General features: G+C 44.4%; 1 protein-coding gene across 7 annotated transcripts in view; it reads right to left on the bottom strand.

Annotated features, from left to right (window-relative positions):
- BOC (BOC cell adhesion associated, oncogene regulated) overlaps positions 1–19,081 on the bottom strand; it is a 253,113-nt gene that overhangs the window by 24,761 nt on the left and 209,271 nt on the right. For all 7 annotated transcript variants that reach the window (XM_030941125.1, XM_030941100.1, XM_030941106.1 and 4 more), the window contains 2 exons: positions 12,885–13,062; positions 11,939–12,217 (listed from right to left, as the gene is read on the bottom strand). In XM_030941125.1, coding sequence (XP_030796985.1) covers positions 11,939–12,217; positions 12,885–12,981 — 376 coding nt within the window. In that variant the 5' untranslated portion in view covers positions 12,982–13,062. The remainder of the gene's footprint in view (positions 1–11,938; positions 12,218–12,884; positions 13,063–19,081) is intronic.

Here is a 19,081-nt window from a genome sequence, read left to right as displayed (position 1 = left end):
GGGACAAAACCAGCATTTGGTAAAATACCATCCTTCCAGTCATCATCGAGTCATTCATTTAGCAAGCCAGGTGCTGCAGAATTGTCTGTTATGCCAAGCACTGCAGAAAATACAAAGAAGCAAAGACATAGCTCCTAACCACAGGGAGTTTTCAATCACATAGACAAGGCAGGACACAATAATTCACAAGCGTGGTGTTCTCCAGCGTAGTCCTCACCACCTCCACCAGCACTCCAGCCTAAGTCAACACCGTGATCTACAGAGACACTTAGAAACATGGTTGGCAGACTGAGTACTGCTCCTCCCTTTGCAGGCAGGGAGACTGGATAAATATGTTTGCTCTCTTTGGGATTTTTTTCTGCCTGTCCAATTGCACAAATAATTTTGGCTCCCAAGCTCTCTCCTGACAACCATGGAAACATGACATGAAATTTCTCAAACACACTTTCTGATGAAAGCAAGGCATGCTCTTTTGTATTTAAAGAAAACAGTTTCCATGGGGAGGAGGAAGAAGAAGAAGAAGAAGAAAAACCAAACCTTTGTAGATGCCAAACACATTAGTTGCTAAATCTTGTTTCTGTCTTTTCCTTTCAGTTGGGGTGGGATTTACACCCAGATTTGAGCAGTGAAAGAAAGCTGAGATTGGAGAACAGATGAAAGAGACTGGGGGATGAGGGCTGAAAATCAAAGTCAAGACAGGAGAGAGAAATCTGGGGGTGGCCAGGAGGGGAAAGCAGAAGGGAGAAGTGGGAGAGGAAGCAGGAGAGATACTAAAAAAAACCTATTTTGCAATGTCATTAAATGATTTGCAATGAATTGGCCTAAGGCTTCAGGAATTTCTTGGCTTGAACCAATTAAAAATATTTTATTTTTAAAAAAGACATAAGAGAACAAGAAATGCGATTAATCCTCAAAGACAAGTCAAGGATGGAGCCATGTCTCCACTGGGTCTGGCAGCCAGATGAACACAGAAGATGTCTGGTCTGTAGACCATCTCATCTACCCGACTTCAGGGCTGCTCTGAGGTAGGGCTGGTTAGCAGAACTGGAGAGTTTCTTTTGGACTAGATGAAGGAATGAAATAGTTAGAAAAAAAGTATACTGAAGAAAGAGAAGGAAAAAAAGATTTACTTGCCAGCAACCCACATCACACATATTTCTCTGATCAACCAAATACAAACTATAAACTTAGCAGTGGGAAAATTAATGTGAGTCCTGGTGGTCTGGACTCATCATAGCCAGAGCTGGATCCTGGCACAGCCTTTGGAAGGGCTGGCGGCCTGTGCAGGAAGAGAGGGAGGAGAGAAAGCGGAGGCTGAGGAGCTCAGAGAGAGAATGGGGATGGCCCTTTGGTGTGGCCCTGAGGAACAGAACTCCAGGTGGGAGACACAGGGCAGTGAGGCCTGCTTTTTCTTCCCACACACCTGGGAACTGCATACTCCCATCAGCCTTGGTGGCACCAATCCCATCCACCCACTCCGAGCTGCCCCTTGAGGTATATATGAGGACAGTGGTCTCCAGCCTTTTTGGCATCAGGGACCAGTTTCATGGAAGACAATTTTTCCATGGACCAGGGGTGGGGAGACTGTGGGGGATGGTTTTGAGATAAAACTGTTCCACCTGAAATCATCAGACATTAGTTAGATTCTCCTAAGGGGCGTGTAACCGCCCCTCACATGAGCACAGTTCACAGTAGGGTTCACCCTCTAATGGTGAACCCTATTCTATTGAATGGCGAAACCAATTCTATTCTATTCTATTCTATTCTATTCTATTCTATTCTATTCTATTCTATTCTATTCTATTCTGATAGAATCCAATGCCACTGCTGATCTGACAGGAGGTGGTGTTCAGATGGTAATGCTTGCTGGTCCACCGTACACCTCCTGCTGTGAGACCTGGTTCCTAACAGGCCATGGACCAGTACTGGTCTGCTGCCTGGGGGTTGGGGACCCCTGTGTTAGGTCATGGAACCAAATTCACTGGCATCTCCCTGAGGTTCCAGAATTTCCTCCAAACATCTCAGTTTCTTTCAAATGCTGTTTTATGCTTCTGACATTCATCAATTTTTCTAAACCTTTCTTGAATCCATTTGTATCTTTAACCTCTTTGTATCCTGAGTTCCTGCTTTATCCTTTCTTATATACTTCTTGAAAACTTTTAATATATCAGAATTTGAAAAGGAAATTCAGAAATTGTTAATTTACCCTCTGTATGCCCTTTTTGGTCTTCTAGACCTCAGACATGTTTTATCTGGGAGTCTTCCTCTTTCACGATATTCACAGAAGGCCTGTGGTGTGCCAGGCCCCATAGACAGCACTGTGGTCACAGATAATAACAGTTCCTACCCTCCAGGTAGACAGACAAGAAAGGGCTTTGGAAGCAAACCCAAGGCACTAAGGAAACCGGGAAGAGAACCTACTCTAGACTTGGAAGTTGAAGGGGTCAAGAAACATTCCTAGAGAAGATACTTGAGTCTTGAAAACTGAGAAGGAATTAGTAACCCAAGGGAGGTGGGAATCTTCTGAGGACGGGGATGGAGAGCAAGATGCTGCCAGCTAAGGGACCACCATTCTAAAGCTAGGAGAAAGTACGCGATGGACAGTGGGCCTGAGGGAAAGGCTGCAAGCACCTCACTATTAATCACAATTCTCCCTATAGGAAAAGAAACGCTGCTTTTACTTCAGCAAGTTTTTTCCTTTTGTTTACATTTTTTCTCATTATGAAGTGATCATCCTTTAATTTGGATGTGAACACTACGTCTAATTAGCAGGATGGACTCACTGTTCTATAGAGCTCAAGATTATTACCAGACACCAAAAATGGCTGAAAGTCTAAAAACCAAGTCAAAGTAGAAATTGCTCAACTTTTCCACACACACATGAGAAATAGGGATGCTGAGGTGTGAAGCTGTTTTTAAAAAACGAGGGAACCGGCCGGGCGCGGTGGCTCAAGCCTGTAATCCCAGCGCTTTGGGAGGCCGAGACGGGCGGATCACGAGGTCAGAAGATCGAGACCATCCTGGCTAACATGGTGAAACCCCGTCTCTACTAAAAAATACAAAAAACTAGCCGGGTGAGGTGGCGGGCGCCTGTAGTCCCAGCTACTCGGGAGGCTGAGGCAGGAGAATGGCGTAAACCCGGGAGGCGGAGCTTGCAGTGAGCTGAGATCCGGCCACTGCACTCCAGCCCGGGCGACAGAGCGAGACTCCGTCTCAAAAAAAAAAAAAAAAAAAAAAAAAAAAAAAAAAAAAAAAAAAAAAAAAAAAAAACGAGGGAACCGAGGACTCATTTGCTCTCTTGGTTTTCTTTTTTGCTTTAAAGGAACCATCTTGCACCATGCTCCTTAAAGGAGTCCAGTGATTTCAAGCCAGCAAATCAATCTTTCTCTTGGCTTCTGGTGCAAAAGGCTCCTCACACTGTGTTTTGGCTCACTGAATCAATATACTACATGCCCCTTCCCTTTTCTCTTAGCTTAGAAAATGAATCCAGGATTGTATTTAAGCATTTGTCTGTGAATGCAAAGAATAAATTGAGGACAAGGGTGGAGTGGGTTAAGAGTCCTTAAGGGTGTCCTTGGTAGAAGATGCACTATGAACTTGAGGTCTATTTGGTAAATAGTGACGTCTGATAAATATAGAATGGGATCCCTGCCTGTCTGGGACAGACATTTGCTGCCAAGATGCTCTGAGCAGAACTTACACCACGGATCTGTCTGGGTACTTGCACCCACTCTAATAGGATTAGAGTGGCCAATGCCATTTGAAGATTTCACCAGAATATCAGGGACAATTCTTGTGAGCTATGAATTTCTGCCTGCATCCAGTAGAAAACAGAAAGTATTGATGTAACTTTGTCCTAAAGCTATAGGGTATTCCTTATTCATTTCCTATTAAGATGCTCAAGTTGCTCAGCACCTTTTGAATCTCCGCCATCTTTCAGTAATTTTCTTGCCCAGCTGGCAAAGTAAAATACACATAACTTATGGTATGGAACAACTAAATTTCAAGCTCAAGCTGGCTCTCCTTTTCCAACTCCATCCCCCTGTGTGGAGCTGTCTCTTTGTCTCTCCCAGCCAAGGTAGGCTCACACTCCTCTCCAGCTGCACATCTCCTTCCCCTCCTGGGGCAGCTTAGGAAGCCACCTGTGTTTTCTTTCCCTCCAACCCTTCTTCTCACTGCCATCCCTTCATCCCAAAGCAAAAAGCTTGTACAGGATTCCCTGACGCCCAAGCCAACACACAAATGTTTTTCCAATTTGGAGCAAATGGCTCCTCCTGTTTTGTCAGGGAGTCACTGGCTAACTGAACCAGACGGGGGCGGAAGTGGGGAGTACTGGAGAAAACACTCTGAAGCTTCTATCTTAATCAGAAAGTGTTCATACCCAAAGAGAAAAGAGATGAGAAACAGTGAGAAACGGGGTGAGCGGCAAACAAGATGGAGAGAGAGAGACAATTACCTGGTGGCTAGATTAAGAATTCGATTGAGTTCACCATGGAAATATCTCACTATGGAAATAAAACTTTCTGTGGCAGTCTCGGTGCCATCCCAGAAACTGAACGGGGCCTAGGACTGAATACGCAATGTTAAGAGCTGAATTTGGTTGTTAAAGGTCTGAGAAAGGTACGTGAGGACTCAGAAATTAAAAATCAAGGTTGTCGTGTACACATTCCTCAAGGCTCACCTCCTGAGTCTTCCGCAATCCCCTGAAATGGAAATGAATCCTTGCTAGCCTCCAAGCGCCCATTAAAATCTGTTCACATCTCTGTCAGGCAACTCACTGGGCTGCCTTGCTTTATGACTAATGTGTTAACAAAGTCCACCTTCTCCATGAGACTGAGAGATATTCAATGGCCAGGACCAGATCTTACTGTGCCCTGTTAGAAATTCTAAATGTTTCCCAATTCTTAGGGCACCAACATCCAAAACATCCAAATATAGAAGTCAGCACTGGAGAATGACTGCTTTGCTGTTTTTCAAGTGGGACTCATGAACTTTGGTCTTGTCTTATTTAACAGAAGCCTTTAGAAATAGAATGCATTAAGTTGTAAGGAACTGAGGACAAAATTAAACTAAAGATGTAGATTGTTAATTGGAGTAAGAAAATATATTCTGGGAAGAAAATTACAGTGACTGTTGGAAATGAAAGACGAATTCTTTTTATTGATTGAGTTCTTGCTTGCTTGTTTCTTCTCTCATCCTCTCCACCCGTACACTTCACAGAGGAGTTGAGAAAAAAAAATCTTGAAAAAAAATCAAGATATAGGTTTTATATATATATTTAAAAATCAAGACGAGGGGAAAATTAGGAAAGGATGGTCTTAATAAGATTGCCCAAATTAAACTACAATTTTGCTCTGAGACACCTGTGGCCAAAGAGAATGCAAACAATATGCCTCTGCCAAGGTGAGAGGGCTTCATGAAGCTGTTTCTGCAACCAGTGAATGCATCTTTGGTAGGGGCTGGGGCAACAGGGTCTCTGTATCTGCATCTTCCAAAGGCGCAGCTCTGCCCAAGGCTGAAATGCAAAGCATCCTGAGGTTTGGATGGAGTTCGTGGCTCCATAAAGTTAAGGAATAGCCATTGTCCTGGCAGTGTGGAAACATCTCTGTCTAAAGGTGCCATTAATGATTCTGGGAGTTGGACTTAGGGAGAAACTAATTTCTTCACATTGCCTCCAAAGAGACATATTCCAAAAGAACTCCAGGCAGGTGGTATATTTCAGGTGGACAGTAGGGGACTGTGATGGCTAATTTCATGTGTCAACTTTGCTAGAAAATCTTTTACTTTGAGTAAAATAATTACCCTCCCTAATGAGGATAGGCCTCATTTGATCATTGAGAGTATTAATCGCAAAGACATGTTTTCCAGAGAAGAAGACAACACAGAAAACATGCCTGAGTTTCCTGCTTTTACCCTCTAGATTGCAATATCAATTCTTACCTGAATCTACAGCCTGCATGAGCTAATTCTTTAAAATAAATATTTGTATAATATATAATTATACATATACAAAATTAAATATATTACACATATGTACATATATTATATATATACATATATACATATATGTGTGTGTGTGTGTGTGTGTATGTATTATTGGGTCTGCTTCTCTGGAGAACCCTAATACAGAGATAAAGGAAGCTAGAAATATTTTAAGAAAGAAATGTCTACAGTGGTCCTTAATGGACTATGGACTATTCTAGTTCACAGTCAGAACCTAGATGACCTTAGTGAAGTGTGTGATGGGAATTAGAGATTAGGGGAGCTGAGCAAAGAGTCATAGCTTCTGTTTGTAGAATTCACCATGCTGAAGGCCAGGGTCAGTCCAGCCTGTCAGTGCAAAACAGCAGCTGTCTGTATGGGGCAACAGCTGAGTGGGCAGCAGTGAACCCACAGGAGCGTCAATGAGCAGCTCTGTGGGCTACACTGACAATGCACCGTGACACCGTGGCTGCTCTTGAAGGCAGCTGGGGGTGGGAATCTGAGTTAGAGAACACTTGTATATAAGGAACTAAGGAAGTCACAGGACATGGGTTAGTTCTCTCTTTATAAGAAGCCAGCCCTCTATTGGTTCTGGTTATGACTGGAAGCTCTGCCACCCTCTGGACTGTCTTCCTAAGAGTCACTCCCAGAATGGAGCTGGGCAGCACAGGACTGGACACAGGCTTCAGAGCCTCCAGAAAGGAGACACTCCAGAAATATCTGACAACTACACGGGCAAACAAATAAAGCCTGGGATTTCTAAAATGCTCTCAAATACTGATATCATACATTCTCCCATTTATCCTCAAAAAACCCATGAGACTGGTGATGTAATTATTGTGTTCATTTCACAGCTGTGGCAGTCTAAAGACCAAGTGATTTGCTGAAAGTCATGGAGCACTTAAGTGGCAGAGCTAAGGCTTAAACCCAGAATTTAAAACTTTTTTTTAGCTTCTTGTTTTTTCCATTATACCAGTTTGGCTCTTCATTTTATTTGTGGGTTAAATTAAATTACGGTAACAAAGGGTCCCTGGTCACTTTGGACATTTTCTCAAAGTCAGAGAGTCATGAGGATGAGTGGCGAGGGGGACTCCTTCCTTTCTTGTCAGCCACCTCACCTGCTGATCTCTGATGCCAGAGACAGCGTCATTCAGGAGTATATGCCTGGCCTTGGCGCTAGGAGGCCTTAAGGAGTGGTGACCGATCTGTTCACAATTACACCAGCTGCAACTTAAGACTTCACATTAACTTCAGGACTAAAATTCCCAAGTTTAGAATTATAGGTAGCTACCTAGTTACCACCTGTTTTATTTCTAGCTACCAGTGGGACCTAGGGATGATGGGAGAATAAAATTATGAAAAAATTTTAAAAGTTAAAAATAAAGAATTATTAATGGTTAGAAGTAAGGGATTGAGAATAGCTTTCCCATTGCCAGCTCTGATGAGTCGGTTGTGACTCCTTGCCATGCTGTGTTGAGAACAGGCCTGAGGTGGAACTCAGGGTCCAGTAAGAAGGAGTGGAGTGCTCCCCGGCAGGTGGCAGGGTCTGCTGTTGGTTCAGGAGCGGAGCTGAGCTGTGTAGAGTGGTTGGCTGTCTGCTGTGAGGCTTGTGAAAAGGGAAAGGGAAGTGAAAGGAAGGAGTTCAAAGTTAAAAGCATTTCAAAAACCAAGAATTAGACAAGATGATCTGAAGCGGGGCATTAGTAGCAAGAGAGATTTATTTTTTAAAAAAGTTTAGATTAAATAGGAAATAAAAAGCCCTTCACAGAGGAGAGCGAGATGGGCATTTCCACAGAGCATGCAGCAGCCATTACCCACATGGCCAGGACAACCTGGGGTGGAGGGAGGGAGACAGCAAAGGTGAGACTCTTCAGGTGATTCAACTTCTGACTCCATTTTACTGAAAATCAAAAGATGATGTCACCTGGTCAGGGTGAAGTACAAGGGGACCCGCCAGCTCCCAACACTGGACCAGAAAATTATTCTGCTAGAGGCCTCCTCCCCACCCCTAAATCCTCAAGCCTGGTCCTAGGCCCCATGACCTATAGCTCCCAGGGATTTCTAGAGGCTGGATGCAGGAGGCAGCATCTTGCCAAGTAGGCCAGACAGCAACTGCTTTGTGCAAAGATGAACATGAGAAAGCATGGAGAAGAGGCCAGAGGAAAAGGAAGCCTACCATGCTGAGTGTGTGTGGGTGTGCATGTGTGTGCACCGGCAAGCCGCTGCCCAGTCTTTCCTCTAAATGCAGATCGTGCCTTTGGTAATCCCATCTACCACTTGGCCTCCCTCATACATCAGCCAACCAGCAAAACACAGCCCCTATTCTGCTCAGGAATGTGCTTTCAGAAACTTAATCTACTGCTGCGTCTGGGCCAGATCCCCCAATGGCATTAACCCAAAGACAGCACCCCTTTCACTTGCCCCCACCCGCCTGCCTGCCACCTCGTCGCTGCCTCCTGCAAGCTTTGCAGTTCCACTCCACCAACTCCCTCTTTTCCATGACACAGCCCCCCATGCCTGCTCTCTCAACTTTCAGCACTTCTTCTTTCTAGTCAGGCCCAAACATTTCGCCTTCTGATTCATGTCTAAATGACAAGCCAATAGTTCTTGGCTTTCAAATAAGCCCAGCTCGGCTTCTGCACAAGCCCCTTCTTCTCCCACTGTGCCTTCTTGGGTTGCAACCAAACACTTCCCTTTGTCCTTTCTGCCAACCACAGATCCCCTCAAGCACCAGAGAAAGAAGCGGCCAGGAATATTCTTAAAATGAAGGCCAATAAATTGTCTCTCCTCACACAGATACACCTTGAAGCAGAAGGAGGGCACCAAGATAAATCTTCCACTCTCCAATTTTCCCTCTCCCAAACAATAAAAGGTTCAGCCTGGCTCCTAATTAGGCCAAATGAATGGTTATGGTCTTGAGCCTCCACAGCCTTGTGCTGCCCATTTGCAGATAAAACCTCCCTGTTGGATGAGCAGTGTCACTCTTTAAGGGCACACGCACTGCTAAAAGGCACATCTCATTTGTAATAATCAACAACTGGAAGCGCCCTAATTGCCCAGCAACAGGAAAAGGGTAGAATTCTGGTAGATGTTCTAGGACCATTAGTAATTACGATCATAAGTACTGACAGGGGCTGGGAGGGTGGATTAACTAGGAAGGGGGATGAGGGGATGTGGGAGATGGTTACATGGATGGACATACATGAAAGTGTATCAGTTGTTCACTTAAGATTAGTACACTTTGTGTACTTTACTGTATGCATTTTATTTATTTGTTTCTTTGGAGACACATCACATTTGTAAGAGGCTTGCTCACCCCAGCCTTGGCCTCCTGGGCTCAAGCAGTCCTCCCACCTCCGAGACAGCTAGCAATACAAGTGCACGCCACCATGTCTGGCTATTTCTTTTTTTTTTTTTTTTAATTTTTGCTCCTAGGCTGGTCTCAAAATCCTGAACTCAAATGATCCTCCTGCTTCAGACTCCCAAAGTGCTAGGATTACAGGTGTAAGCCATATTGTAATAATTATCTCTGATCTCTATGTGCCAGGCCTTGTATGCATTTTATACTCAATAAAAAAGTAAACATGGCCATATGGCCAATGGAGAATGCTTAAGAGAGAGAAAAGAACTTGTATATTTGTTGTATCATCACAATATAAAAACATGAAGAGGGACAAAGACTGGAAGGGCATACTCCAAAATGATGGTGGTTATATGAAGATAGCAGGCTTAGGAGAGATTATTTTCTATATATCCTAAACATTCTATAATGCAATTACAATGTGAAAATATGAAAGTGGAGGTGGGAAGGGTACAATGATAGGAAATGTAGTTCTGACCTCAGCTCTTCTTGACTTGATGAGATGACCTACCTCTGCACTGTCTATCTTCCTCACCCAAGCCTCAGAGCAGCCCCCGCCCAACAAGCACAGCTGGAAGTGAAGGCCTCCTCCTTCCCTGAGCACTCACAGGCTGCTTCCCAGAGGCCGCACACTCAGATTCCATGGGTGCTCCTTCTGCCACAAAGAGGAGTGGCTCCATTGTGATGGGGGGCTCCGAGATGCAGCCCAGTGTCAGCCTGGCTCCTCAGGGAGACAGCTGAGGACACACTCTGCCTTCCCTCTGAGTAAAGGGCAGGGCTGCTTGACTTTCCCAAGAAAAGAGGAATCCTGGTAGCCTCCATTCCACTGACCCATAGAGTGAAGCTCCTCCAGGGATCTGGGGACCGGAGGGCACATAGGGGCTTTCCTCCATTCCGTTACTGCTTCTCCATCCCTCCCTACCCTCCTCCTGGGACTCAAGCTTCACACACCCCAGGGAACCCAGCTGCCTTGGATAGAGGGGCATTTCAAAAGTTTGCTGCCTTAGGTAAGCCCCATGATGCAGCACTGCCAACCTCCTGGAAGCACGCCATCCACAAGGGTGATGATGATGATGATGATGGCGATGTGGACGCCCAAAGCAGGGCTTTCAGGGATAAGGAGGTGCTGCTGAGTCATGAGGGAACAAGCCCTGGAAATCTTCTCAAAGTTTAAATCCAAATACCATTAAAGTCTCAACAAGTTTCCCTATTTTCTACACCTCAGGCACCAGGCAAGGGGCCAAACTGGAGGCAGTTCTTTAAGTTTCCTGGCCACAGGCTCAGCATATAAGAATGGGTATCGGGGTGCTCTCCAGCCTTCAGTGGTGTGTTGAATCCATCACGTCTCATGCGCCCATACATACAATGGGTAGAACATCATAGTATATGTGTTGTGCCTGGAACACAGCACACCAAGTGGCAGTCATATGCAATGGTAGGACGTCTATTTACTCACTTCCATCTAGCCTCATACAATGGGTCCTCGTAAGGTAGAATAAGTATAATGGCAACTAGAAACACCTGTCTTGGTAAGGCTCCTCCTTACCAGCTATGACTATGCGAAGTCACTTGGCCTTTACTTTGCTCTGTTGAATCTTTATAATACACACTCAAGTAATTTTGTAAAAACTACGCCTTTCACAAGCATAAAAGAAATAAGAGCAGCCATGAGGACAATCCATCAGTGAGTGTATGGAAATGGAATCTACCGGAATTATTCAGTTGGGAGGGACCTTAGAAGCCATTTGGCCCTTGGTTTCCACATGTTGGTCTGAGGACCTATGTTCTTTGTCACATAGTAGGAAAAAATAGCAGTCAGAGATAACACAATTTCTATATCACAAATAGAATGTCTACAGACATAATGATTTTAATAAACTACCCTATACTGAGTGTAACAACATGAATAAAAGAATGGCAAAACCGGAAAAAGAAAAGGTAGTGTGAAGTCTTCTCTTGGCATTTTCCTTGGTCCAAACTGTCACCTCATCTCTTTATTGTTTCTTTTCTCTGTATACCTTTATCCCTCTGCCACACAGTTTCCTTTTCATTATGTTCTAGTATTTATATTCCAGGCCTTTGGACTATGCTTGCCTCTCACAGAGAGACAGAGGGCCAAGTCTGGGCTGTGTGGGCTCTGTCCACACTACATATGGCCCTGCCCATGTCTCTTGGTGTCCTGTCTCTCCCTGCTCCGACTGTAACTGTGGTGAGAATGGAGGGAGGGGACTGGAAGGGGCATGAGCAGTTGGGACAGTGCACCTACAGCCACAGATGACCAAGTAGGACGGCACGGCATGGCCCTGCTCCAGGGTCCAGGGAACAGTTCTGCCATGTCAAGAGCACTGACCAATTCCCCTCTCTGTAGACACTCACTCCAGATACAGCCTCTACTTGCAGTGAGGTTTTCCAAGGGCACAAGGGTCCCCCATGACTGGGCATTACTAGGCAGCTACCGTTCTGATTTGACATTTCAGCAGTTAAGGACCATTTATGCTAAGACTAACAAGAGGCAGCATGAATGGTGGGGGCTTCAGGGTGGGAAGAGACGAGGAGGGACTGCACCATGGCAGGGAGGCAAAGGAGCAGACTCACTGGCTAGTGTCACAGTGGCTGGCACGCTGGCCACAGCCCCCACAGGCATCCAGGCGACACACTGGTACCGTCCCACAGTGTGGTTGTTAAGGGCAGTGATGACGAGGGTCCCGTGGGTGATGAGGACACCCAGAGCATCATCTGAGCCATTCAGCTCCTTCCCATTCAGGCGCCAGGTTACATTCATCCTTGGGGGCTCCACCACGCAGCCCAGGATCACAGTGCCTCCGGGCTTCTGGACGGTGGATGCAGGCTGGACGGTGACCTGAGGGACCTCATCTGCAGGAAGAACAGGGATGCAGCAATGAACTGATGCCCCCAAGAAAACAACATCACGTTTTTAGAAGCGTTGTACCCAGGAAGTCTTCCAGAAGTGGTCACCAGAGAAGTTGGTCTTTCTGCGACTCTACTGCTCTTGTCCATTTCCCAACCTGCCTTTGTTCCCAGAGAGTAGATGTAGATGTGGAGTGAGAATGTATAGCAAAGGCAAGAGCTTGGGCTTTGCGTTTGGACAGACCTGAGTCTGATCCCAGTGCCACTACTTCTGAGCCACATGACTCTAGCCTTGTGAAGTGTCAGTTTCTTATCTGTAAAATGAAGCTAATATTGCTTATCTCACAAGGTTGTCATGAGGCTTGCAAACGATACGTGTAAATTGCCTGCCATGACATTGTACAGTAAGTGCACAACAAAAAGCAGTTATTATTACTTCTCCTCCTCCTCCTCCTCCTCTGGTATAGCTTTGAAATGAGTCAAATACCAAACTATAACCAATATGATGTTGCTGGGATCATGTCTCATCTTGTATTCTTGTGTCCCTGATGGCCAATGGGAATCAAGTGTTCTTTGAAATCCAGGTAAAGAAGGCCTTTTTAAAGAGTTATTGTAGAATGTGGAATGTTTCCATTTGACTGTAAGGCCAGGGAAAGGGAAGGAAAGCACTCACTCAAGTCAGCAAAGCAGCCTGCTGTGGCTAAGAGGAGGCAAGCCAGTGTGACCTCAAGCCTTGTTCCTCTCCACGCCGTCATTGTCCCACGCAGCATGGTGTATCACAAAGGTCTGAAGCCAACGTTCCATAAGCCGCCAGGGTCACATAAAGAGATACTGCTGTCCCCGGCAACACTCTGTTGTAAGAGAGAAAGGGAGAGCAATGGCCATGATGAGGATGCCTGGGGTGCACCTGTGGCGGCCACGGGGCCTGGCTTTGTCCCTTGTTCCCTGTTGGCAACATTCAAAGTAGAGACCTGGTCATGCTGCTGGAAGACCAAAGAACACTATCATGCCATTTCTCATCTAAAAGAAGCTTCTTATAAGTTGCCTCCTTGAGCTCTTTCTCTAGCTAGAAGGTGATTTTATTGTAGTAAGAATGCTGGAGTTTTGCCCAGTGGATGGACAGCAACAAGGATGAGGGGCAGTGGATACAGAGAGGCTGAGGCCTGCAGCCATATCCATGGCACAGGACAGTGACTATCTGGCACAGATGCTAGAACAGATGAGATTATTCTTACCGTTTGCTTGCAAAAGGCCAGCTGGTCACAGCCATGTGCCCTGCCATGTGGTTAGTGCAGACTATTGTGGAACAGCAGTGCCGTGTGTGTGATGCATACTGAATGCCCTTGCAGGGAATGCTACTTAGTGAATGAATCCTAGAGTCTCAGTGACTCATGAAATATTTCCTGCTCTGATTTTCCTCACCCCAGCTCTATGCCTATATGCCTGTAAACTCCCTTTTATTCCTGCAATCACCCTAACTCTCCTCAGCTTGTCCATAACATCTACTCCCACAGGTACAAACACAGCCCAAAGTCATAAGCCAGCCAAGATCCCTCACTTTCTCAGGGCACAGAGCCTTGTTTTCACTTCACTCACTAGCTCCTACTTCTCTCTGCTCCTGGTGCTAGAAATTTTGAACTTTTCCGTCTCTACAAAATCTGCACTCTTGATTACCCAAGTTGTATCTCCACCCAGAACAACATTGCTTTGAGGCTCAGACCACACTGCACCTCCAGCCATCTGACAACACACCTCAGCTATCAGCCACCCTCTCTGCCTAGAACAGTAGCATCTCCTGTTCCAGAAGGCAGTTTTTTAATGTCTTTCTTAAGCTATGGTCCTTACATGATTTATCAAAATCACATGGGCAAGTGTATATTCTAACACACACACACACACACACACACACACACACACACTCTCTTCTGTCACAGCCAAAACCAAGATTTTGCTTCTGTGCTTTTCATTGATGGGTTTATAGAACATTAACAAACAAGGACGGGGTATCAACAGCCTTATTAGGCGGGGAGGCATTGAAATGAGTTTGGATAACATTGAAGGCAACATTCCAGTGATCTGCACAGTGGATCATTCACCTGTGGCAATATTAATAGTATATTTCTAGAAGTGTGACATACATTCAAAACATTAACTCTTCTAGATCAATCTACCTAACCAGAGACTCTCTCAAAGATTTACAGTCACCATTTAAAACTCTGGAGAAGTAGTTAAGCTTCTCAACTGAGAGATGTGTTGTGCTGGCCAGTCCTGGAGTTCAGGCTGCCCGCAGAGACTGCTGTAAGAAACAGGAGTCACCCGACATGCCTGACACAGGGGACTGTTGCTCTGTGTTGGGAAGTGCTTGGGATTAACCTAAACCTTTCCGTTTCCCAAGACCTGTAGTCCTTTGGCTTTCCGCCTGGCTGCTGAGGGAGTGAAGAGGGCCATATCCACACTGCTCAATGAGCACCCTTTCCAACCAGATGGAGGGCCCCAGCCCCTAGCATTCTGTGGATGCTCAGAATGTTTTCCAAGAGTTCTTTCCCAATGGTTCATATTTCCTCCATTTGCCCATGACTTCGACATCAGAGGTTTCACAAGACTTCAGGACTACTCTGGGATAGGACAAGGGGACATTTTCTAAAAGGGATTTGAAAGAACATTTTTAAACAAGTTTTTCAAAAGTCATTTCCTAGCAAGTTAAGATAATTTCCCGTTGGTGTAGAGAGAGAGCTTTCGCTCTTTTTCAAACAATCCAGTAAATCAAAGGGTCATATTATTGGCAAAGTAAAATTCATGAAAGCTGCAAAGATGTGAGTACAAATGGGAGGGGCTGTGGTGGTGGAGAGCTGGGGGTGCCTGCCGCTACTCCAGGAACTCACTAAGCTCTTATACAACGTATTTCCTTTAACCTTCTCATCAACCTTGTAAGGCAAGGACTATATCCCCATTTTACAGGTGAGAAAATTGAGTTCCAGAAGTTAACTTGCCCAGGATCGCATAACAGTAGACCTGGATTGAAACCCAGTTTGGGCTGATTCCAAAACTCTGTGCTTTTAATCACAATAGTAGCCTTTTTCCCATTTTTCCCCCTATCAGGGCTCTGTACCCAGTAGGTGTTTAGCAAACAGAGTTGATGTAGAACAGTGGGGCATTTTAACAGTGATTTCTAGAGGGAAAATTTACACTGAAAAGTAAGCTTTTGGTTTCCTCTCAATTTTCCAGATACTTGCTTTACTTTTCTAATTTGTTTTTCCCCACTGAGATAAGGTATTTATATAGATCATTGCATGAGTTCCCAGTTATGGGATTTTAGGGAACTAGCTTGTTCAAGTCATGCCCCAATTTCCCCAGCCCCTTAAGGAAATTGAGAGCAAATGTTCCTTCCATGCCCCAAGGAGCGAAGGAAGGGAGGGAGGAAGAAAGGGTAGAAGGGAGGTAGGGAGACAGAAAATGAACATAAAGTAATGAAGGGCAAAAGAGGACAAGCAGACAAAGAGGAATGGGAGGGTTGTTTCTTATCTGAGTACTGTGTGGCTACAAAGGTGTTTGGGTTGTAAAAGCAACAAAGATTTTACTGAGGAAATTCAGCCCAGACCCCCTCCTGCTTAACGAGGAGCAGCCAAACAATTCCTGTTACTTCTGCACCTCCCTAATTTATAAGGTTCAAAATGGAAACGGATCCTGTTGCTGCTGCCAGCCACCATCCTGCTTTCAAAAACAACAAGGAGAAAAGAATTGAGAGTGCCAGGGAGTGAGAAGGTGCAGGTATCCAGAGAGGGAGAATGGAGTTAACCCATTAATCCCCACAACAGAGTTGTAAGAAGTACCATTTTAAGGACCCCAAAACAGGATGCGTGGGGTCTCATTCATGTAAAAGCAGAACTATGACCAAAAAATATGACTATGTTTGGGGAACGGTGGGGGCTTGGTCACTGGAAGTATGATGTATTTTATTTAGTATCTGGGAAAAGTGAGTTACTTTTTGAACCAAGTTACCTAGTGAGTTAGGTTTAGAAAGATAATTCTAGAAGTTTCAGTTATCTGAGAACTTTATTTTAATGTTCAGGGAAAAAAGGCAAGTAAGGCTTAAGCTAGAGAACCTAATTGCAGTATAACGTTGTCCCATTATGAAATGAACAAAGTACAATTTCAAAGTTGGGTGAAGGCAACAGTAAGGCCTATTATTTTTCTTGGCAATGCAAAATATATCTAGATCCCTTCTTATTTTCCTTAGGCATTTTCTGAGAAAAAGGGAAGAAATCAAGAAAAAAATATCAAAATCATTTGATTCCTCATTGAGGCCTAGGTACTTGACAGTTTAAAGGGTTATTTGGACACACAAGAAAAGAAAGAAAATGGGTCTGAGACATTTAACTGCTGACATACATGTTCTCCACTGAAATAATCTCTTTCAAACAGATGTTTCTGAAACTTTCCAAACACAACAACAACAAAACACACTCTGGGGTTAAGACCAATCCTGAGAAACTGTAGCCTCAGAGTATTTATTTTTTGAGAAAATTACAAACAACTGAGAGTCGATCATCATCAGGAGGAGGCCAGCTCCACTTCCTCCCAAGAGGGCTGGCTGACTAACTGGACCAAGAGTGAGACAACACCACATAAAAAGCCGCCAGCTCATCCCCCGGACACCCATGCCAAGGCACGGCAGCTGTCTCAGAAAGGGAAGCTTCTATGATCTAAAACACAAAACATGCCCTTTGCATGTCCTAAGACCGATAACAAAGGTGAGCTGAATAGGAGAGAGTGTGATGTAGCAGATAGCACAAAGAGACTTTCTTAAAAACATTTTTCTAGTGGCAAGAATACGATCTGACAAAGTCTTTTGTTCCATTGGTTGAGAGGGACTAGCTACATGAAAAAGAAAAAAATCCTGCTCCAAGTTACTTTTCTTTTTGCATGCTCCCAATTTTGTAGAGTAAGAATCACCTTTCCCAATTGTCTTTCTTTCTTTTTTTTTTTTTTTTTTTTTTTTTTTTTGAGGCGGAGTCTCGCTCTGTCGCCCGGACTGGAGTGCAGTGGCCGGATCTCAGCTCACTGCAAGCTCCGCCTCCCGGGTTTACGCCATTCTCCTGCCTCAGCCTCCGGAGTAGCTGGGACTACAGGTGCCCGCCACCTCGCCCGGCTAGTTTTTGTATTTTTAGTAGAGACGGGGTTTCACCGTGTTAGCCAGGATGGTCTCGATCTCCTGACCTCGTGATCCGCCCGTCTCGGCCTCCCAAAGTGCTGGGATTACAGGCTTGAGCCACCGCGCCCGGCCTCCCAATTGTCTTAAAAGAGAAAGCTTTGCTCCTAGAAGGTGATGCCAAGTGTCTGGGGTGCAAGTGTTGGCAGCCCCCTATCTCAAGTAAGAGGGTAGTACCCCTGCACAGAAGAGAGGCATTGAGGCAAATATTGGGGAAATAAATGAATTTAGTTTTCAGAGGGCTGAATATGTGAGTTTAGATAGACTTAGGAGAAGGAATTAAGAAAGGTTTACTGAGGAGGCTGAGGTAGGAGTATCACTTGAGTCCAGGAGTTTGCGGTTGCAGTGAGCTATGACAGGCATTGCACTGCATTACAGCCTGGGCAACAGAGCAAGACTCTATCTTTAAAAAAAAGAAAGAAAGCTTATCAAAACATCAGGTTGTATACCTTTAAATATATACAAAAAACAAAGGTCATTTTTACTTAAAAAGTTGTACTTGACACACAGACCTAATTAAAAAAAATTTTTGTCTTTTTATTCGGAGGGACTTGAGAGAAAATAAAAAAGTATCCTAGAGTAACACCTAATGTGTTACTCTAATGTTGTCAAGGCTGAATGAGTCTAAGTGATTTGTAGAAGGTCTCCCAGCTAATTCAGAAAGGAGACTTAGGGCTACAAGCCAGGTCTTCTCACTCCTAGTCCAGTGCTCCTTTTACTATCTTAACACTACCTCCTAGCAAATTGTTTCTGGAGCCACATTAACCAACTGGCTAGAAACGGTTTCAAAGCCAATTTTAGAATGTTTCTGAATTTACTTCCTTATACATAAGAATAATGTTACCTGGATCATTGTCTATAACAGTAACTTTGTGTGATCATTTTTATCCTTTCATCATCCACATTCTAATCTATAAACATCTCCTACTGTTCATTGCACAAGCCCCTTCCGTAGAATTTTCTGCAGTGATGGAAATGTTCTATATTTGTGCTGTCTAAAGCACTAGATAACTACTAGCCACTCAGGGCTATTAAATTCTCAAAATGTGGCTAATGTGACGAAGACACTGAAGTTTTAATTCTCTTTAAATTTAATTTAAATAGCCATATAGAGCTAGTGGTTGCCCCATTAGACAGCACAGTTCCAGACTAATATCTAGAACATTTACCCAGAACACTCTGATGTCAAATAGGAGAGAAAAAAACAATGGTTTTATGTTTTTAAGTATGAGTCACGCTCTAGCCAGCCTCTAACTGTATTTTACCTTATTCCTCATCCAAATTTTGTGAATGAGTCTTCTATGAACAAACGATGTGTGCCTTGACTTTTAATTATTAATATTATTGGGAAGAAAAAATATTGCTATACTCTACCACATACAACACAATATGCAAGGTACTCTGAGTACTAGAAAATGGATTTAGTCCTTAGGAGCTTAAAGCAATATTTGGGACATAAATCCACTAGCACCCAGCAAATATCCACAAGCTCCTCTTCATTTCCTAGCCTCCTCTGCAGTGAGCTTAGGGCCATGTGACTAGTGCTGGCCAATGAACATGGGTAAGTGAATTTCACATGTCACTACTGGGCCATGGCGGTTAAGAGATTGACAGCTGCTTCCATCTTTGCCTCACCAGTCTGGTGACCATATGTCACATGG

Source organism: Rhinopithecus roxellana, chromosome 1 (assembly GCF_007565055.1).
Source record: "Rhinopithecus roxellana isolate Shanxi Qingling chromosome 1, ASM756505v1, whole genome shotgun sequence".
NCBI lineage: Eukaryota > Metazoa > Chordata > Mammalia > Primates > Cercopithecidae > Rhinopithecus > Rhinopithecus roxellana.
This window is presented reverse-complemented; position numbering and strand designations above follow the sequence as displayed.